The sequence below is a fragment of the Cetorhinus maximus genome, chromosome 21 (genome assembly GCF_964194155.1).
Source record: "Cetorhinus maximus chromosome 21, sCetMax3.hap1.1, whole genome shotgun sequence".
Classification (NCBI taxonomy): domain Eukaryota; kingdom Metazoa; phylum Chordata; class Chondrichthyes; order Lamniformes; family Cetorhinidae; genus Cetorhinus; species Cetorhinus maximus.
The window spans coordinates 79,218,470-79,240,695 of NC_135899.1; the positions used below are offsets into that span (position 1 = coordinate 79,218,470).

Here is a 22,226-nt window from a genome sequence, read left to right on the forward strand (position 1 = left end):
ACAGCTCTCAGGACTGTGGACAGATAACACAAATTAGTTCAAAGCAAGTGTTGAGTGAAAATAGAACATAGCATAAATGAAGCTCAGAGAAAACACCTTTTCTAGTCTGAAAGATTTCACCCTGCTTGCACATGCTCAAGCTGGTAAGTGAGATTAATATTTGCCTGTTTAACTGATAAAATTCTACCCTAGCATCCTTCAGTGCCAACAATATTTAGTTAAGCCTTGCAGATCCTCTGGTGTATATCATCTGATGTAATGCCCTGAGGTTCCAGTCATTGACTATGCCACTAGTGTATTCAACACTGACTTCCTGTTTTTGGAGCAGTTTGATTGTAAAAGTGCCTGCGGTTTAATCACAGACTGGAGTCTTGTATTGCAAATTCTTGTCTGTCAGCTTGACTTAGTTGGTAGAACCCTCACCTCTGAGACAGTCGTGAGCACATAATTTAGGCCAACAGTCCATTTGGGATTGTTGCACTGCCTGAGATGCTGTCTTTTGATGAGATGGTAAGCCAATGTCCTGCCTGTTCAGATGCATGTTAAAGATACCATGGCACCATTCAAAGAAGACCAGGGGGAGTTGTCTTGTCCAACCTTTCTCCCTCAACCAACGTCATAAGAATTTGACTAAACAAAACTGCACAGAGCCCTGATTGCCATCTTTTTACTTGTCCAGCTGGGACCACCTGGAGCTAACTGGGAAGAGTCCAGACCCCTGAGGCAGAACTACCCTTTCACTTGTTATTGGTGAACCAGGCTGGCTGGTTCACCCATATCTGCTTGTCTCAGACATTAGATTACAGCGTCTGCCGTAGTAGTTTGACTAGGTTCCAAACTTCCATTGCCGGGTATATTATCTTAGAACCAACACAACCCCAAAGAGGCAATCCTCCCCAAGTTCACAGCCATTTGATTTAATTACACCACTGGATTCCTGATGCCCTATTTGACTCCTTCAAAAGATTAAGTAATTGAAGAGAGTGTCCATGATCATGTAAGATGAACAGTGTGAGCTGTCACACACTGCAAGGTGGCTGAGGACAGGCTGTCTCCTGTTATGAGAGGCGTATGAGGTTCTGAGGGTTGCTTGACAGAGTCCGTGCTTGTTTGAGAGGCTAGAACTAGTATCTGTTTCAGAATAAGGAACTGTCCATTTTAAGACTGAGATGAGGTTGAATTTCTTCTCTGAAGGTCATGAATCTTGGATCTTGGAGGCTAAGTAATTGAGAGAGACAAATGTTTGAACCTTAGGGGAGCCAAAGGTTATGGGGACAGGACAAGAAAGTGGAGTTGAGTCCACAATCAGATCAGTCATGAACTTATTGAATGCTGGAGCAGGCTTGAGGGGCTGTATGGCCAAATCCTGCTCCTTATGTTTTTAAGTCTCTCACCGCGAGGGGCGGGTGAGGGTGGATGAGAGCAGGCTGTTGCACATTTCTACGGGAAAATGAGGGTGAGTTGTTGAGCGCCGAGTGTTGGGTGAAGGCTGTCGCACACTGCGGGGCTGGATGAGGATGGGCTGTCCGGTACAGTGAGGGTGGCTGTTGCACACTCTGAGGATGGATGAGGTTGGCAGTCACATGAAAGATTGAACTGTCTGTATAGGTCTATATGGCTCAGTGGATTGACAGGTTGCGACTTGTCCATTGCACTGTCAAGGGAGCTGATTGCCTGTTTCTGATCTGCAAAGTCAGGCCTCGAGTTAGTTAGCACTCCCTGACCCAGACTCTGCCTGTTGCTCTTTTCCCTAGGCCTGGACAACAGTGTGCAGAAATATCCATTTGATCAATGGCAGGTGAATGGAGAGCAACTTTTGCGACTATCACAGCAGGACCTGGAGGAGCTGGGCGTGAAACGGATAGGACACCAGGAGCTGATTCTGGAAGCAGTGGAGCTGCTGTGTGCACTGGTAAGGAAAAGAAATCATTTTGTGTGTCATGTCATTTTTAATATCACAGAGGGAGCCTGTGGACATACTCCATTAATTCTGCTGCCTGGGACTCTGACTTGCATTGGGAATGTGACATATTCATGTCAGCCAATTACAGAATCCTTTAAATTGCTTAGATTTAACTCTGGAAGTGATAAGCCGATGCCTCACCAGCAGTAACTCCTGGCTGTGCTACTCTATCATGTTTGTTTATGTTACAACAGATTAAAGTTTAATTAAATGGCACAGGAGAATCATTTAAAGTGATTGTTGGGTGTAAAGAATCTGGAGTGTTTAAGGTATTCGATTACATTTAATTTAGGATGAGGGGTACATTCTTCTTGAGTGTAATCCATCATTGAAACCCCCACCCTGCCTTTGTCATCTACAGGCTCAATTTGGCCCAGTCCCACTAACTGGCCCAACTACTTCTATCCTGTCACAGCTCTATTATCTTGCTGGTAACATTTATTGTTGCAAAGATAAGTTTCTGTTGCTCCTTTTACATCTCCTGACTCAACCAATTAGTTATCCTCTTCAAATGCTCCCCTTCTATTAAATGCCTTTCTACCTTCGAAAGTAATGTGCCATGTGAAAAGCCTTGGTAAAGCCAAAGAACTTAAATCTGCTGAGTGATCTTGTCAACTAACTCAGTTGTATCCTCTAGGAAGTCTAATAAATTTATCAAACAAGACCTACCTGTTGTAAAGCTGTGCGGACCTTATACTATGTTTCTCCTGCTGCCTAGATTTTACTTCTTCCAGGATGTTTTCAAAATATAAATAACCTTTAATTTTAGGCTGGTACTAAAACTATCAATTCCATTTTGTGAGGTTTTCTATTGACTGCGATTTACTATGTTATGGTGAGAGAGCTCCCTGCATCAAACAAACCTATAAAAGAACAGAAACTAACTGCTGATAACACAAGAGAGGAGAGGGCTTGGGGAGTATTGTAGGTTAGAACACTTAGCCTATACATCTACTGTACCTTTTGGATTCAGTAACTGACTGACTGGACTTGAATACAGCCCAGAGACATGCCTATGAGAAATCAATTACTGACTGCCTTATCCAGGCAGCTGCCCTAAAATTGGCAGTCTTGCTGACTTCATATCTGAGCTTCCGTCACCAGACATGTTCTCTTGGCATCACAATGATCCTAAAGAGATACCACTTTCTCCACCACACGCTATTCAAAGTTACTTGTGTACTCACTCCAGAATTTTTTAAATATTTGTTCATGGGATGTGGGCATCACTGGTCAGGCCAACATCTGTTGCCCATCCCTAATTGCCCTGGAGAAGGTGATGGTGAGCTGCCTTCTTGAACCGCTGCAGTTCATATGGTGTAGGTACACCCACAGTGCTGTTAGGGAGGGAGTTCCAGGATTTTGACTTAGCGACAGTGAAGGAATGGCGACAAGTCACATAAGAAATCTGCTACAGCTTGGTCCCAATCTCTCCTTCTGTCCTGGGTAATAGTTTTGGAATTAAACTTGTCAGAATTCATATAATTATTAGTAATTGGTACCAAAATGCGTTGGACTGGTTTGAATCTGTTCACTTTCACTCGGTCACCACTATATCTGGTCTGCTACCATCAGCAGCCAAAAGAATATGGGATATAAAATCTCAAATGAAGTTGGACTATCAGTATAAGTTTCATTGACTCCGTGATCACTGTTTACAGGTTGCCCAGTGCCCATGTTACTTGTGTTGTTGCTTGTGTTGCAGTTCAGATAACGTGTATGATTTAGAATTGTGATGCTCATTTTCTGCTCATCACTCCAGTCTGATACAGGGTTTTTGCAGCATCAGTAAGTACAATAAATTGTGGCTTGTATGTGGATTTTGGAGATGTATATGGCCTTATGTTCCTGGCTGTTGAGAGTGCTACTGTTGTTTGAGATTCTTTCTAAACAATCTTGTTTTTACTTTCAGACCTATGATCTAGAGACAGAAAATTTGAAGATTCTGATGGAGAAGTTGAGAGCTGTGTCTGGAACACTCCAGTCATTCATTGTCAGTCGGAGGAAGGTCAGCCCAGGTCCACAGAGACCTTCTGGAGACCTCCTCACCTCTGTCATAGATCTTCTTCAAACCACCAAAGCTATCTTTTCCTGGCTAAACAGGTACTCGGACAAACTAATACTGCAAATTATTCCTATTGATTAGAATGGTCTGTCAGGAAATTGTCAGCCTTCCTCCTTAACGTCATTAACTGTCAGACATTAAAAGTTTTAGTTACGTAAGGATAAAATTATTAGGCTCAGCAACAACTTGGATTCCTACAGTGCCGTTGTTTATAGAGAGGCTTTCGTTGTGCTGTCTACAGGCACTGAACAAAGAGTCAATCTGATCAGGATGTCAGCAACTTGCGTTTACACCATGTGGTTTGAACACAGATGCTTCAATGCTGAATAGAGTGAAAGCTGACCCTTAGAGGGAGGATTTGGAGAGATGGCTCAAAACAATGTTTGAAGAAATGGGTTTTAAGAGTTTTTGAAAGGGGGTGGTAGGATCAAAGAGGCTTAGGAGGAAGGACTTCCAAAGAGTAGGGTCAAGAGGCTAAGGCTCCATCATCAATATTGCAATGGAAGGAAGGGATGCAGAGGAGCCGAGGAGGGGATGTAAAAATGGAGAAATCTCCAGAGCTAAAGTGGAGCAAGGCCATGGAGAGATTTGTGAATGAGATAGAAGATTTTAAACTTGATGCACTGGTTGGTAGGGAGACTGTGCAGGTCTGAAAAAAAAGTGATGTGAGCGTGGCTTATGTTAAATATGGTGTAGTGGTGAAGTATTGGATATGCTGACATCTGTGGAGGTTGGGAGTAAAATCAAGTGAGTCTGGTGGTGTTCGTTTATCAGTTTTGGAGAATCGGAAGCCCTAAAGAAATTCTAACCGTGCTTCTCTTCTGCCAAACCAGGTACCCGTTTATATGTATAATCAACTACTCTGCCATGAAGAAAGAGATCATCAGGTTATGTATGGAGCTAGCAGAAACTATTCACAAGGTTTGTCAAATACAACAAGTCTGGTACAATTCATAATTTATATAGAATTTGCAGCACAGAAACAGGCCATTCATTCCACCAGGTCCATGCTGTTGTTTATGTTCCACATGAGCCTTCATCCCACTCTATCTAAATATTCCTTTCTTCCTTGTGTACTTACCTAGCTTCCCCTTAATTGCATATATGTGTGAAAAGCTTTGAGATGCTGATGTGAGGTGCCATAAAATACAAGGGTTACTTTTCTTTGCACTTCTATATTTTTCCCTTGTCCTCTCCCTGAGGGTGCTAATGCTAACCCTTCCTGTAGTACAGTTCTATAGTGGCAGCTCCACCGGTGTCCACATTAATTTCCGAGGTTGATTGTCGTGGGTTTCTGGTTGCAGCTGTTGGTGAGTATCAGACTTTGGCTTAGAGTGTGATATGGTAAAGTCAATAGATTACCCAATCATGGTTTGCAACAACTTTAAGATTTTAATTTAATATTTCCCCTTCACACCCAGAAATGACTCAAGTGCTTTAAAAGGGGTAGAGTTTTCCCTTTGCAGGAGGGGTCATTAGTCCTACATGCCAGCCAACACTTTCTGTTCTTTCAATTTTGGTCTCCTTTGTACTTTGTCCTGCATTACACCTTCAATGTCAGCAATTTTGGTCTTCTGGGCTCTTCTCTCTAATGCTTTCTGCTTCTTATATTTCCCCATGTTCAAAATTAAACTCTTTTTGGACAATAAAGGAATCAAGAGGTTTGGGAATAGGTTGGGAAAATGGAGTTGAGGTAAAAAATCAGCCATGATCTTACTGAATTGTGGAGCCGACTCAAGGGGTCGTATGGCCTACTCTTGGTCCTATTCCCTATGTTTTTATATCCAACTGCCCCTTCCTCAGTTAGTGCTCATTCTCTGTTCTGTGAAATAACAGTTTGCTATGTTAAAAGTGCAGCGTAAATGGGGTCTGTGTGATGGCACTTGCTAATAGATACTGAGGTCAGGACAGATAGAAGATGTGAGAAGGGGTTCGCAGTAAGTTTCCACGGTTTCTTCTGTCAAAAATCTGCTTGCCTCTGTTCATGATTGTGCTTTAAATTCATTGAATTATGGTTAGTTGAGGGTGAAAGTCACAGAAGAAGCGCTCTGTGGCATACTAACAAACCAGTGAAGCAGTACATGTGTGGCCAAGTCTGAGATGCAGAAACGCCTCTCCTCACTGGGAGTGCAGGATTGATGAACTTCTATAGAATAAGGAATGGAGCTGCAGGGAGTGACAGCCAGCTGGGCATCTTCCTCCAGCTGAAGAGTCTGCTGCAGTGAGGAGCCTGTGATCTGTCAATGCAACTGTACAGATTTTGCTAAAAAAGGGAGAATTGAAAGACATATGCCTGTGTGAGCCTTTGTGCAAACATTGGGGAAGATGAAGTGAGAGTTCTTCGCTTTTATTCTCCCCCGATTCATAAGCTCCACGTTGAGATTAATGTTGAACTTGCCACAGGCTCCCCACTTGCTCAAAGAGGATTTGGCATCATGCCCACAGTTGCTGCTACAAACATAGTCAAATGGGGTGGGTGCTTTGGCTGAGGCACATGAATGAATTCTCCAGAGTTAATGGATTCTTTTTGCCATGTTTACCACGCTGATTTCTGGGCAATAAATGGTGCTCCCAGAACCAGTTGGAGCCTCTGTTGACATGGGTGTGGAAGGAAGGAAGGGAAGAAAATTCAACTTTTTCCTTCTCTGTTTAAGCTCCTTAGCTTTCCTCATGCCTCCCACCCTACCCCATGGTCCACTGCAGTCCCAGCTGGCACCTCCATACTGGGAGGATTTACTGGCCAATTGCATTTATATGACTTGTGTACAGATCTGCTGAATATCCTTATGTATCCATGGATTGTTTTATTCCCAGCTTTCTCTTTCCACTCCTACCCAGACTGTTGCTGAGCTACTGTTTCACAGGTCCTGAATGTCTTCTAGTACTCACCTGGATGTCCATTTGTCATGCATGAGCGATTGTTTGACAATGGAGGGCAAAATAACTGAGTCTGAACTTGCGTGCACCCAAAGCCAGAAAGATGCAGGTACCAGCAGGGGCCACTGCATGAGCATCAGCAACAATATGCCCCCCTTAACTCTAAGGGGGATGAGAATAATTGTAATATTTGTGTTCCGTCCACACTTGAGATCAGCTAATACACATTGAGGTGGGAGCTGGGACCATTCAAATAGAACTTTAATAAAAGATATATTCGGGATAGTATTCCTAGGCATGTGGAGATGAGCCCACAGCACTCAATAGTCCCATTTAATGCCTTAACAGCGACATGAATTCTGGAACCTTACATCTATGTCAGCCCTCACAGCCTCCTAGCTGTAATGCTGGTACTGAGTTCTGCAGTGTGGTTTGCCTGGCTGAATAATGATCTTTTACTGAAATCTTAGATTTGACATCTGTTTTGTTTAGGAGTGCAGCCAGACAGAGAAAGAAAATCGGATACTGAGCATTGTAAGTATGAATCAATTGCCTCCTTTCTGTTACATCATGATGAGTCTTTCCAGTAAACTTCTGTTTTCAGAATCTGCCTTATCAAATGGATGTTGGTTGTTGTGTCAGCTCTTGCTCATAACCTGGGCTGACACTGCACTTCAGTCCTGAAGGAGTGCTGCTGTCAAGGTGTGCCGTCCTTCAGTTGAGGCATTATACTGAGGCCCTGTCTGCCCCCACTCAGGTGAACATAAAAGATCCCATGACTTTATTCAAGGAATAGCAGGGTGTCCTGGCCAATATTTATGCCTCAACCAACATCGCTAAAACAGATTATCTGGTCATCATTACATTGCTGTTTGTGTAAGCTTGCTGTTTCCTGCAGTACAGCAGTACTGCCTCATAGCCTGTAGGGTGTTGTAAAGGAAGTCCTGAGTTTGTGAAATGCATTATATAAATGCAAGTTCTTTTCCCATTTAAAAAAAATTGAATCTGATTATTGAACATCACATAAGGCTGGTCAGTATTGATCATTTACCACAAAGAGATTTTGACCTGGGAGCAATTGATATACATCCCAAATAAGGATTTGGGACTGATGTTGTCTCTAGGACTTGTTAATAATTATTACCAACAATTAGATGCTGGAAATACTCAAGTGTTATATTCCAGAAAGCCAGGTGGTGAAAGAGAAAATTGGAGCCAAACCTGTCATACTTTTATAAGCATTAAATTACTGAGATACACAGGACAAACATGCACCTCCTAACTCAACAACCACAGTTTCAGTCTGTTCCTATCTAGAGGAGCACAAGTGAATATCCAGTTAATGCTCACCACCTCCATACAATTAAACACAATTTACACTCAGCGAGTCTGGCAACATCTACGAAGAGAGAAACCAACATTTCAGGTCAATAACCTTTCGTCAAATCTAATTATAGTCTAAAGGCTGGAGGGAAGAGGTGACACTCTGATTCTTCTTAAATTGTTTGATATGAATGCTTCAATTAAACTGCTTTGCAACTGCGAATGAGCTACATACAGGAGAACATATAGGAGCATGGTCATTTGTGTATCACATACATTGAAATCAGATCCAGCCAGCTGTACACCTGAAATATTACCTGCTCTTTCTATTTCAGTTACCAACTTTATATTTACAACATTTTCTGGTTTTACCACATTCAGTTCCTTGTTTTTCTCCCTGATTTAACAGCTATCATAGAAACTTACAGCCCAACATATCTGTGCTGGCTCTTTGGAAGAGTAGTCATGCTTAGTTCCACATCCTCGCTTTTTGTCCGTAGCCTTGTAAATTCCTCATCCTCAAGTACTTGTCCAATTTCCATTAAAAACTATTTATTGAACTAGCTTCCACTGCTGGAGCATAAAAGTAACATTGCAGGTCTGGTACCTGTTCTAGAAACCATCTGAAACAAATGGAAAGTAAAAATAGGCAGCTTCTAGTGAGCAAGACCCCAACACTAGTTTTACACTCCAATATTAAGCTCTGAATTGCCCCAAATATGTTCCTATGTTTCATAAGATGGGGTCTTCTTAAAGATCAGTCAAATTTTCTCTGAGTGGATAATTCTGCAGCCTGGTTTTTAGTTTATTATTTGTAGGATTCCCCTAAACTCAGACAATGGACCAATAACCAAGTCCCAATGTTGAGTTGCTTGCCAGGTGTGTAAAGGTGACTCTGGGAGCCTTGCCTGTGGCTTTGCTTTTGCTTGTCACCTTCCCAACAACACAAGACGCAAGAAAATCTCACAAGCACTCCTGCCTGTGCATTTGTCACACATGTTAATATTAGAAACTAACCATGCTGCTGTGCCTTTGGAGTACTAATATGTTGCCAACTGCTTTCCTTGTTGTACCTTCTGCAGGTAAGGCAATGTTTCTGGGTGTGTGGTTGGTTCCATTTGGGCTTATGCACTCTGTCTCATTCAGTGCAGGGAACTCTCCAGTTTCTGTGAAGATATGGTAATGGGCAGCCCTGAGGTGTTGGTGGACCAGTGTGCTTGCCTGGAAACTATACATCTACTCACCACTTCACCAGGGCAGAGTCTGGTGAGTACCGCATGGTGCCCTGAGTTATATGGGGGGGGATTATGGAGGGCTTACTGTCTGTGGACTTGTTACTTTTCCTTGAATGTCCAGGTAATAGGCTTTGTAGATTAGGGTTTGTATAAACAATACTCTTGCCAATTCATTTTTTTTAGAAAGGCACATCTAATTTTTTAACACTTTGACCTAGAGTGTGCACGACACCTTGAGTGTCTGACAGCATTTCACATATATTTATGTATACATATATATCTTAAGATGCAGTGGATGTGTTATGTGGATACCTTTAAGACGTTTATCATCCAGCTTCGCTTAGTTGGTAGTATGTCCCCTTCTGAAGTAGTTCAAACACCACTTGAGAATTTGAGCATATATTCAAGGCTGGCTCTCTAGTGCAAAAGTGAGGGAGTGCTGCATTGCTAGAAGCACTGTCTTTCAGTTGAGATGTTAATCTGAGGCCTCTGGTTCAAGTAGGCGTTGAACTACATTCTGCTCCTGCTAAGTCAAAGTCAACATTTGCTGCAAAAAAAACCTCGGCCCTATTTTTTTTTAGTTTTCTATAAAATCCTTCAACTTCACAGAGTAAATTTTCAAACAAACTTCACACTATCTATGGCTCTGAGTATTGCTACTTCCATATACTGTGCCAACAGCCAGAATAACTTGGTGCTTTTTTTTATATGACCCGAGCCAACTTTCAGAGCCAGCCCTTGAATTGAGCCTTCAGCTGACAAAGGTGGCTTCTTGTGGACCCATTGGGTGGAATCTTCTGTTCTGAAGTCTACGTTCGGTGATGGGAGTGGCAGTCGGAGTGTTTTCCTCCGGAGGCTCACCACATGATATCTTGCGCTGTTCAGCTCATTACTTATGGATCCATGTGGAACACGGCGAATCTGGTGGAGGGGATGGGCAGGATGTCACCTTCCCCACCATTACCTCAAGTTCACCAAATTTAAAGGGCACTTGGGCAGCCTCCCTCCCTTACCCACCTTTGCCTGCCTCCTGTTTCCAGCCTCCGGTCCCCTCCACCCCATTTGCCTGCCTGCCATGTCCAGCCTTGGTGCAGCTTGTGCTACTGGCACCCAGTATGAATCAAGTTGTCCCAGAATCAAGAAGGTGAAAGCTGCGTCTACTCCCCTCAAAGCTGTGGAAGAAATCAAGTTCACCAGGTTCACACCACTTGTGTGCAGCCGTAAAAATGAACGTTCTAATTTCTCGCTGGTAGGGAACTTAATTTGGAGGGGGAGCTTAATTCCGGAAAGGTGGCCTTTTAATGAGCATGCATGACATGCTAATACATGTAAAAGTGGCTTCCCAACATTGTTCGTTGGGAATTTCAACCTGCCTTTAAAAGTCCTGAGAACAGACTTCCTACCGTTCATCCTGACATCAGGAAATTGATTTTTGGCCTCACGTCAAATAAAGTTCCCCCAAAACTACGCTTCCTGCTGTTGGTGGGTCCGGAAAATTCTGTCCCTTGATATAATTTAAGAACAAATCAGCTGAGACACAAAGCCATCGTAATTTCCTTCCATTAAAGCGTGTGGTGTGTCATATATTTGTGTATGGTGTGTATTGTGTGAAGAGCGATGTGTGTGTTTATGGTTGAGGGGTAGTTTCCCTCATTCCTCGAGAGGACCAGCAGCCCCACACACTTCCACTATCTCTGGTGTGAGCAGATCCAGCTCAATAATCTTTTCTACCAGGGTTTCTCAAGTAAGCTGAAATGTAATCAAAGTGTTAAATGTTTGGAACAGGAGATGAGAGCACTCGTGGGTACTCTGGAGAGTGGTTTCTGGCAGTTATATTGTAGTATCACATTTCCTTGTTCAGCAAAAGTGTATTTTTAGCTTCCAGCCCATGGAAGGATGTCTTATTTTCTTTTGTTTCTCTAAGCCATAAGTACCTTTGTTACATACATCGGGTTCTTACAACTGTGTACTTTCCCTGTGTACGCTCTCAACAGTTGTTGCCATGTGCTTTCCCTTCTCTTTGTTTTCTCACTGTATTGATGTTGCTCTAACTGTCTTTGCCAGGAGCTCAAAACTCAGGAATACCTGACCTGCCTCAGTCTTTTGCCTACAGTCTCCTGGCTGGGTATCAAAAAATCACTACCCTCTGATTTCTCTCACATTTTCTTCCCTTCCTTTCAACCCTGGTGGTTTCTTGCTCTTTGGGCCTTGGCTCATCACTGAGTTTCTCACTTATAGTTTTAAAAAGTGACATGATTTAATTTCACTGAAGTTTCTTGGTTGATAGAGAGAGAAGCATCTCTTACACCTGAAATTTAAGAGCTCGCTCTCTCTCTGTCTCGTTATTCAGCCACTTGGGATACAATCGGCAAGATGCAGCATTGATTTCTCTTTTGAAGCTCAGGCTTCAGTGATGACTCAATTTAGAGGAATGATTTGATTACATGCTCCACATAATCATTCTCCGTTTTGAGATAGACGTGTGTTTAGAATGTTCATAATTGAAGCTATTGTCTGAATAAAATCTGTAATTACAATGACTTTATTTAAAATTGTAACCATTCCACAGATTAATTCTGATTCAAATGATGACTTATCAACTAATATCCCTTTCATCTCCTGTCTTGTAAGCATCAATTCTTGCTGGATATTGTTCCATAGTCCTCTGCTACTACAGCCATGTAGTTGACTAGGATTACACATAGACAATCAGTGTAGACAGGCTAGTCAAACATGGTAGGGTTGGTGGGCTGGGGTGGGTGGGAGGAGGGCACGGTGATGACACACCTAGCTCCATCATATGCTCACCTGGCAACCACACATGCACATCCCAACAGGTCTCACTGCATAGTGATCAGGAGCAGGTTGTTAATTCTCTGGTTGTTTATTCACCGTCCTCCCGGGCCCATGGTAAAGACATCGATTCTGCTTTTGTAGCTACCATGGCTACGATCAGCTAGCTCCAACCTGATCCGTATGGCTGCTTTAAATTATACCTTTACAAAATTAGGCATGGGGTGGAGTGGGAATTTTTTTTTTAACTTGTGCACTTTAACCAGTATTACCGAGATGTTTAAATGCAACGAGCCACTGATAAGTATATTGTAACTGTATTAGTTTACTCAGATACTCTCTTTATACTGCTCTTAACTATATTTACATGTCTATGTGCTGAGTTAGCCTTGGGGAACTGCCAGAGCAGCACAATCAGATCAAGTGTCCAACCTGGGTAGATGTTGTTTTAAATTGTTCAAACTTGATAGATCCTTTAGGAGGTTTCAGTTATTATCTGACAACAAGGACTGCTCAATGAATACCCCGAAGAAACACGTGTTGACCTGAGTGTTGACAGCAGGTTTGGTGCAGGGTATGGGTTTCCTGTCCAATGTTGGCAACTTCAGGCTGGAATTTCTGCTAATTTACAGTAACTGAGTAACTCTCAAGCTTCATTACCCTGAAATCAGACAATTTTACAGTGTTAGTTCAAAGTTATAAACTAAAATCTAACGCTAAATTTTTTTTTAAAAAAAACCTGTGGGTTGTTCTACAAGTTAATTTATTCAGGGTTGTGACAGCTGTGATCAGAGCTGACATGGACATTCACTGGGAATATCAGAGATGACCAAGCTGTTTACCTCCGAAGTATTTTAGTACATTGCATGCAACTGCTGGAGATTTATGACATTAGTTCTGACGAACACATAGTTCTCAAGCAATTGGTCAGCTCTATTTGCCCTCGCCTATCCCTGGATTAAAAGCTGTTCCTTTACATTGTTCAGGGAATTGAAATCAAGTCGAATAATGGGCTGCATTTTATCACAGGAACCAAGGTAAATGTAAGTGAAATTTATTCTTTCCACTCGCTCTTCAGTGTCGCTCACTTTGTTTGTGTGTGTACAATTCCTGTTCTCTGTCTCTATGTATCTCTGTGTCTGTGTGTGGCACTTTCCCTGTTCATTTCTGTCTTAAATTGTTCTTGTAATATTGGTAACACTAGCAAAACTGTGTTTATTACCTTTTGTTAGTTTCCCTGAAAAGCTGTTGATTGACTGCCTCCTTGACCTGCTACTGTCCTGTCTGTGTGCTTTTCTCCCTATGTGTGTCTGTTGCTCTGTACTTGCGAGTGCATGTCTGTTTTTCCCTCCTGTTTTTTCTGTCTCTCTTTTGCATTGTTTTTTTGTCTGTAGTCCCTCTCGTATTGAGTGATCAACTCACCCTGACCTTCCATGGCACCACCATCATCAAGATCTGCTCAAAGTCACACATTGTTGTGCCTTCAACATGTGTCACAGCTCCTAAAAATTCCTGATCTTGTATTATTTTGTGAACACCATCACCACAAAGACTGCTGCAGTTTAAAGAGAAGGTCCTTCAGTATCCACACAGGGCTATTAAGGGTGAGCAATAAATATCACCTTGCCAACATCACCCATATTTTCTGAACAATTATCTTAAATGCTCATTTGGAGTTTACACATGTCTTTTAACATGCCTAAGAAATAATTTACAATTTTCTGATTGTTTTCATGTCGCCCTGCAGAATATCATTGCTGTGTCCTGGTACAAATCTATTCATGTGCAGTGTACAAAATATAGAGGCCACAGTCCCCCTGGAGGTCAAAGGATAGCAAGTGAATTCTGCAAGTGCTGATTTCACACACACACACACACACACACCCGCGCCCCCCCACCCCCCCGCCCAAAACTGCATTTTCTGACCAGTGTTGCATTGAGAGAGTCTGGATAGTGAGTGTCAACAATGTCAGATTGTGTAACAACCAAGGCAAACCTCTCCTCACCCATTGCCCACACATGGCACAATCAGGACTGGGAACCCTGGTTTACCCACAATTCCCCCCACTGTAAGAACTCTAAAGCCAACTCTACCACCATAACCACTGCCCGAGCTGAGATCAGGGAGGTACTGTGCACTGAGCTACTGACATAAAAGTCAGGAAGGTGCAAGTCTCAGTTCAACTCTGGGATGCATAATCTCGGGTCTGCATGGTTTAGTGTTCCACCAAGCAATATAGCACCAGTCTGTGTAGTTTAGTATGACATCAGACTCTGCCTGCTTGGTCTGTTTGGCTCAGTGACGTGGGCAGTACAGCCCTGGTCTGTGTGACTCAATGGCTCACTCGGTGTTACAGCCCTGGTCTGTGTAACTCAGTGACACACTGGATAATATGTATCTACTGAGAACGTCTTTTTTTCTCCTCTTTAAAAATCTGTTTGAGGATTCTGTGCAAATGGAGTTTGGTTCCAGTTGTGGCCAACATGTGATCCACTTTGAGAAGATTTTAATGTTCTTCTCGTGACGGCAAAAAGTGCCACACAAACCCGAGTGGTAGAATCTCAAGCACTGGTTCATAAAGACTCAATTTGACAGAAAATGAAATACGTCCTTAGTGAAATGAGGGAATTGCTGCAGAATTCCTTGGAAGATGGAGAATGGGTTGATAGAGATTCCAAAATATTGCCCGACTTCCATTCCAAAGCATTTGGTTTTGGTATCTCTTACTTCTATTGGGCTGAGTGGGGGAGGGGAGTGTTGCAGTCTAACTTGAGAGATGGGCTCATCTGTGAGTACATATCCCTGGCGTGATTGTTCGTAATTAAATGAGTGTTTTTATGAACTTGCCTTCATTTCCTTTTCTTCAGTCTCCAGCTCATCAGTCTCAGAAGATTCGTCCAGGAGATGAGGTGGTCCAGGTGAATGATATGGTTGTAGTAAGTATTAGGTATCAGACACTTGAATTAGATGATTTAGGTGTGCTATAAATCGGGTGTTGAATGAAGGGGTGCATGGACTGGGAGTTGGAGGTGTGTAAGGATTAGGGGTTGGGGATGAATGGTATATTTTGGGTGTCTGATAATGCAGGGATGAGACAGTATGAGAGATCATAGAAGTTGTAGCACACAACGTGGCCATTCAGCATGTCTCATCCATGCCGGTGCTAACTCTTTAACTGGAGCTGACACTTATCTACCCTTTGATCCATTCAACTGCATTCCTTTTAATACCACAGGGATAATTTTGAAAGGCACATTCCCAGTGTGTAACCTTTACCACCCTCCGGTTAGAATTCCCTCTTTCCCTTATCCCCAAACATCCATCTGTGTATTGGGATACTATTCAGACCTGCTGACCGTTTCAACTTTGTGTCCCATCAACCTTTTTTTAGACATGGCTTCTTTATGAATATTTTCCTCCAGTTCATTCTTGTTTAACATCTCTGTCATTACTTCCCTTTTAAGTACAGAAGTGGCCCCTTGCTTTGGTTATCCTTTCATTTCTTGTTTTTTTTTTGTAAAAATATACTTTATTCATAAAATATCTTCAATCACATTCCGAACCATTTCAAAAACAACATTACAAGGGTACAATCCAGGTTAAACTTTTACAAAATGTATCACCAGGTGCATCAGTACAAACAATATTACAATCATTTACAGCCTTTCATTTTGATCTGTACAGCCCGAGGGGCTCTAAACAGTTCCCAGTCTCTCGGTGCGCTGTGGTAGAAAGGTCTTAGACAGCGACCCTTCCCCATTGCGCCTTTGCGGCAGCTGCCCCAAGCTTTAGTGCGTCCCTCAGCACGTAGTCCTGGACTTTGGATTGTGCCAGTCCGCAACAATCGGTCGGGGACAACTCTTTGTGCTGGAAGACCAACAAGTTTCGGGCAGACCAAAGCGCGTCTTTCACCGAGTTGATGATCCTCCAGCTGCAGTTGATGTTTGTCTCGGTGTGTGTCCCTGGGAACAGCCCGTAGAGCACAGAGTCCTGTGTCACAGAACTGCTCGGGATGAACCTCGACAGCAACCACTGCATCTCTCTCCAGACTTTCTTTGCAAAGGCACAATCCACAAGGAGGTGAACAACGGTCTCTTCCCCACCACAGCCACCTCGAGGGCAACGTGCAGAGGGGGTGAGCCTCCTGGCGTGTAGGAAGGATCTGACGGGGAGGGCCTTTCTCACCACCAGCCAAGCTACGTCTTGGTGCTTGTTGGAAAGTTCTGGCGATGAGGCATTCTGCCAAATGACTTTGACAGTCTGCTCGGGGAACCATCCCACAGGGTCCACCCTCTCCTTTTCCCTCAGGGCCTCTAGGACGTTACGTGCTGACCACTGCCTGATGGACTTGTGGTCAAAGGTGTTTTTCTGCATAAATGTTTCCACCAGGGACAGGTGGTACGGCACGGTCCAACTACTTGGAGCGTTCCGCGGCAGCGTGGCCAGACCCATCCTTCGCAACACCGGGGACAGGTAGAACCTCAGCACGTAGTGACACTTGGTGTTTGCGTACTGAGGGTCCACGCACCGCTTGATGCAGCCACACACAAAGGTGGCCATCAGTATGAGGGCGATGTTGGGCACGTTTTTTCCCCCTTTATCTAGAGGCTTGTACATCGCGTCCCTGCGGACACGATCCATTTTCGACCTCCAGATAAAGCGGAAGATGGCTCGAGTGATCGCCGTCGCGCAGGAGTCTGGAATGGGCCAGACCTGCGCCACGTACAGCAACAGCGAGAGTACCTCACACCTGATGACCAGGTTCTTACCCGCAATGGAGAGGGAGCGTCGCTCCCACATGCCCAGTTTCCTTTTCACCATAGCCACTCGCTCCTTCCAGTTTCTAACGCATGCCCCGGTCCCTCCGAACCATATCCCCAGCACCTTCAGGCCGTCAGCCCTGACAGTGAAGGGGACAAAGGATCGGTCAGCCCAGTTCCCAAAGAACATGGCCTCGCTCTTCCCACGATTTACCTTGGCTCCCGAGGCCAGTTCGAACTGGTCGCAGATGTGCATCAGTCTGCGCACCGACAGCGGATCCGAGCAGAAGACGGCGACGTCGTCCATGTACAGGGAGGCTTTTACCTGAGTGCCTCCACTGCCTGGGATCGTCACTCCTCTTATGCCCGGATCCTTCCTGATGGACTCGGCAAAGGGTTCTATGCAACACACGAAAAGGACAGGCGAGAGAGGACAGCCCTGCCTGACTCCAGATTTGATCGGAAAGCTATCTGTTTCCCACCCATTGATTGAGACTGCGCTACTGATGTTAGTGTAGAGCAGTTGGATCCAATTTCGAATTCCCTCCCCAAACCCCATTTTGGAGAGCACATCCCCCATGTAGGTGTGCGATATTCTGTCAAAGGCCTTCTCCTGATCCAAGCTGATGAGGCAGGTATCCACACCCCTGTCCTGTACATAGGCAATCGTATCCCTGAGCAGCGCCAGGCTGTCAGAGATCTTCCTGCCTAGCACCGAGCAGGTCTGGTCAGGGTGAATCACCAATTCCAGAGCGGATTTGACCCGATTGGCGATGACCTTGGACAGAATCTTATAGTCCATATTCAACAGTGAAATGGGTCGCCAATTTCTAATTTCCTCCCTTTCCCCCTTGTGCTTGTAGATGAGGGTGATGATGCCTTTCCTCATGGATTCTGACATACTACCGGCCAGGAGCATACTCTCGTACACTCCTAGCAGGTCTGGGCCGATCAAGTCCCACAGAGCCGAATACAACTCCGCCGGCAAGCCGTCGCTTCCGGGAGTTTTACTCTTCACGAAGGACTCGAGGGCCTTAGTCAGTTCATCAGGAGTTAGCAGTTTGTCTAGGCTCTCCCGCGTACTGTGGTCTAAGACCTCCGTGATAGAGGACAGGAAGGACTGGGAGGCCGTGCTGTCCGTGGGCTTCACGTCATACAGTCCGGCATAAAAGGATTTGCTGATCCTCAATGTCGGACCGTGATGACTTTACTGAGCCGTCTTCTTCCTTCAGGCTGCTGATCACAGAGCGCTCTCTGTGTACCTTTTGGAAGAAGAAACGTGAGCACGTCTCATCCTGCTCCACGGAGCGGACTCTGGAACGGAAGATGATCTTGGAGGCCTCCGAGGCAAAGTGCGAGGCTTGCTGGCCCTTCACCTCTTGGAGCTCCTCCTTGACATCGACCCCCATCGACTGCAGCCGGAGCAGATTCTGCATCTTTTTCTGGAGTCGGGACATTTCCCTCTGTTCCTTTCTAGCTTTCTGGGTGCCTTTGAGTATGAAGAACCTCTTGATGCTTCCCTTGATCGCTTCCCACCAGTGTGTCAGGGACTCAAAGAGGGGTTTCACGGTTCTCCAACCTTTGTAATCCCTCTTGAGCTCCTCAATGTTCTCTGGGGTCAGCAGTTGCACATTTAGCTTCCATGCCCCCCTGCCCACCCTCAGGTCCTTCTCCAAGTGGCAGTCCGCCAGTAGGAGGCAGTGGTCAGAGAAGAACACCGGCTTGACCTCGGTGGATCTGACTGTGAATGCACGGGACACAAACAGGAAGTCTATCCTGGAACGAATGGACCCGTCTGGCCGCGACCAGGTGTATCTACGCTGCGCTCCGTCTGCAGGGTTGCTGAAGACGTCGTGCAGCTTGGCATCCTTAACTGTTTCCATCAGGGATCTGGACGTAGCGTCCAATCTGCTGCCGGCCCTGCCGGATCGTCCAGCCGCATCGATGATGCAGTTGAAGTCACCGCCCAGAATGACCGGCCTGGAGGTCGCCAGCAGCAGTGGGAGCTGCTGAAAAACCTCCAGCCGCTCAGCCCCTTGTGCCGGGCCATACACGTTAATTAACCGGAGTGGAGCGTTCTTGTACATTACGTCTGCTACGAGGAGTCGCCCGCCCACCACCTCCTTGACCTCGGAGACGGTGAAGTTGCCTCCTCGCAGCAGAATACCCAGGCCGGAGGAACGAGAGTCGTTTCCGCCCGACCAGATCGATGGCCCGTGGGACCACCATCGTGACCATTGCCTGTAGGAACTGAGGTGCGGTATCGCACACTCCTGCAGAAACAACAGGTCAGCTTTGACCTTGGCTAGGTAGTCCAAGGTCGCAACACATCGCGTAGTAGATTTAATGCTACGCACATTTATGGATACAATCTTTAAACCCATTTTAAAGCATTTATTCTCCTACCAAACCCACTGTCTCTGAGAGTCCCAGACCTTTAGTCTGCTCCTTCATACCCGTAGTGAGCTCAAATTCCTTCACTTTGGATGGGCTGAGGTAGATCTCCTTGGCCGTGTTCTGCTCCGGTGGCATCTGGAGGTTCACGTAGAGAGTGGGTTTTGAGATGACCTTTGCTGGAGAAGCTTCTCCAAAACTCACCCCCTCTGGGGTGTTGCTGTTCCCGGCTTCCTGGAGCTGGGGTGCGATGATTGCCTCACTGCTCCCAGATTCCAGGGGCTGTGGTGCACTGGCCTCCTCAGGTTGCAGGCAAAGTTGGGGTGCGCTGGTCTCCTTGTTGTCTCCAATTTTCTGGAGCTCGGGTGTCTCGTCCTCCAACGCCCTGCAGCTTTGCCGCCTCTTCTGTCGGTGCCGCCCTGGCACTTCATCATCCGAAGAGCTGCTGCCCTTGTCATCCGTGTCGGATGGGAGACGCCTCTTGCCGCTTCTCTGGGAAACGCCTTTCATTTCTTGTGTGCTATAAAAATCCTTGATTTTTTTTCCCTGATGTTGAGCACCAGTGCTTTTTTTCTCACTCAGCCTTCTTAACCTCCCTTTTTGGTTTCTTTCAGAAATTTTAATTTCTGTTTTCGAATTGTCCCCGAATATTTATCATACACCCTGTTTTTTTTTCTTTTGAACACTGCATATTGATCCAAGTTCAGTTGATGATACAAATTTGGAATCTAATGTTTGACAGTTTCCACGTGTCAGTGTTGTTCTGAGCCAGACCAGAGAATCCAGGCTCAGTGGAGGCGGAGTCAGGATTCCCTCTCTGGATCCTTATCCAATGATGATGGCTGGGAAATGAGCAGGTGCAGATGTTGGATAGGCATAGACTGAGCTTGACTGTATGATTGATTGTGTTCTAATGCTCATTAGAAACTTAGAAAGTTTCAGTAGACACATCATTCATCCCTTGAGCCGCTTCCTACTATGCAGTACGATCTGTACTTAAACTCCATTGATTGCCTTTATTCTGTATCCCTCAATGCTTTTACCTCACAAAATACTTATCGATCTCAGTCTTAAATTTCACTTGACCCTCAGTGTTCTGGGGGAGAGTCACTCAAATAATAATCATTTGGTCTAGGTACAGCCGCACATGCAATCCCAACCCCAGCAAGAGTCAACACCTTAAGGAGAGGTAGGCAAAATACAGTATTGATTCAAGTTGGAGTGATTTGGTATAAACTCAACAACTCTTGTTTGCTACAGTATGGGTAGCAATTGTTCCCCTCAAGGTTAATTTGTCTTTCTGTGTTTCTTTACTCTTAATTTTTTGTCAAACCTCATAGGAACAGGAGTAAGCCATTAGCCCTTCACCATTCATTGAAACCATGAGTGTTCTATGAGTTAACTCCTTAGATCTGCTTTTTCCCCCCACATCCCTAATACCTTTGGTTAACAAAATCTATCAACCTTAGTCTTAAAATTAACAACTCATCTCGCATCAATTGTCATTTACAGAAAAGAATTCCAAACTTCTACCATCCTTTGTGTGTAGAAATGTTTCCTAATTTCACTCCTGAAAAGTCTGGTTTGAATTTTTAGACACTGCCTCCTAGCCCTAGGCTCCCAAACCAGCAGTAATTGTTTATCTCTATCTACTCCATTTGTTCTCCTTAATACCTTGAAAGCTTTAGTCAAATCATCGCTTAACCTTCTAAATTCCAGGGAATACAACCCTAGTTTTGTGTAATTTCTCCATGAAGTCCAGGTGTCATTATTGCAAGCCTATGCTGCACTCTGACCAAGGTCTCATTACTAATTATGGATCCAAAAGTATTTTCTCCCTCTTCTCAAATACTATGCACCGATCCCCACACAAATAGGGGAGGGGCAGGTGAGCTGCTCCCAGCCAGCTGCCATCCTGTTTTCGTGCATGTGTTTGACTGCTGTCATTCTGTGACCTTGCAAAGTAGCGTCCAGACCCTCCTGGGCATCTGAGCTTCTTTATCTCCCTGTCCCACCAAAACCGTCTGACTGAGATAGGAAATTGCAAGTACAGACCCTCAGTGCACCAACCTAGTGCTCAGCGACAAGGCAATATGCTACTGCACAGAGCTGCTGAATAATTATTAGTTAGAGCTAGTCTCCCAAAGCCTCTTACCTTATTTGTTGACACTGACACCAAAGAGAAACCTTGTTCTAACAGTCTTTGTAAGAATGGTCTTCCAGTTTGGAGACTCTTCATTATTGTTCTTTCCTGCACCATTAGGTTGGGTGGACATTGAACAACCTGGTTGCCAAACTGCGGGAGAATCCAAATCAAGTGGTTCTCATTATGAAAAAGATCCCCATTGATATATTACCACCTTCCTGTTTCTCTGAGAATGCACAGCTGCAGCAACCCCATCAACCACAGGTGAGGACAGTCTCTTACTGAATACCTACTGATAAGAGAGAATATGAAGAGATCAGGAGAGAAGTCAAAAAAAATTAGGAAGGCAAAGAGGAACTATGAAATTAAATTATCAAGGAACATAAAACAGTAAAATATTTTACAGGCACATCAATAAAAAAAGGAAAGCTGTGATGAGAATAGGACCTATAAAGGATAGACAGGATAATACCACAGGTAATGATAAAGAGATGTCAGAAATATTAAATAATTATTTTGCTTTAGTATTTACAAGGGAGATAGAACAGATAGGCATGATATTGAATAATGAAGATGAGTAATGTAATAAGTGCATTTAAAATTTAAGGAAAAGGGATGTATTAAATTAACTAAACAAACTCAAAAAGGATAAAGCTCCTGGCCCAGATG

General features: G+C 44.4%; 1 protein-coding gene across 1 annotated transcript in view; it reads left to right on the forward strand.

Annotated features, from left to right (window-relative positions):
* cnksr1 (connector enhancer of kinase suppressor of Ras 1) overlaps nt 1-22,226 on the forward strand; it is a 65,528-nt gene that overhangs the window by 12,782 nt on the left and 30,520 nt on the right. Inside the window, exons 2-9 of the mRNA XM_078567216.1 lie at nt 1,755-1,912; nt 3,876-4,066; nt 4,862-4,949; nt 7,398-7,439; nt 9,375-9,494; nt 13,243-13,299; nt 15,125-15,193; nt 21,675-21,821. Coding sequence (XP_078423342.1) covers nt 1,755-1,912; nt 3,876-4,066; nt 4,862-4,949; nt 7,398-7,439; nt 9,375-9,494; nt 13,243-13,299; nt 15,125-15,193; nt 21,675-21,821 — 872 coding nt within the window. The remainder of the gene's footprint in view (nt 1-1,754; nt 1,913-3,875; nt 4,067-4,861; nt 4,950-7,397; nt 7,440-9,374; nt 9,495-13,242; nt 13,300-15,124; nt 15,194-21,674; nt 21,822-22,226) is intronic.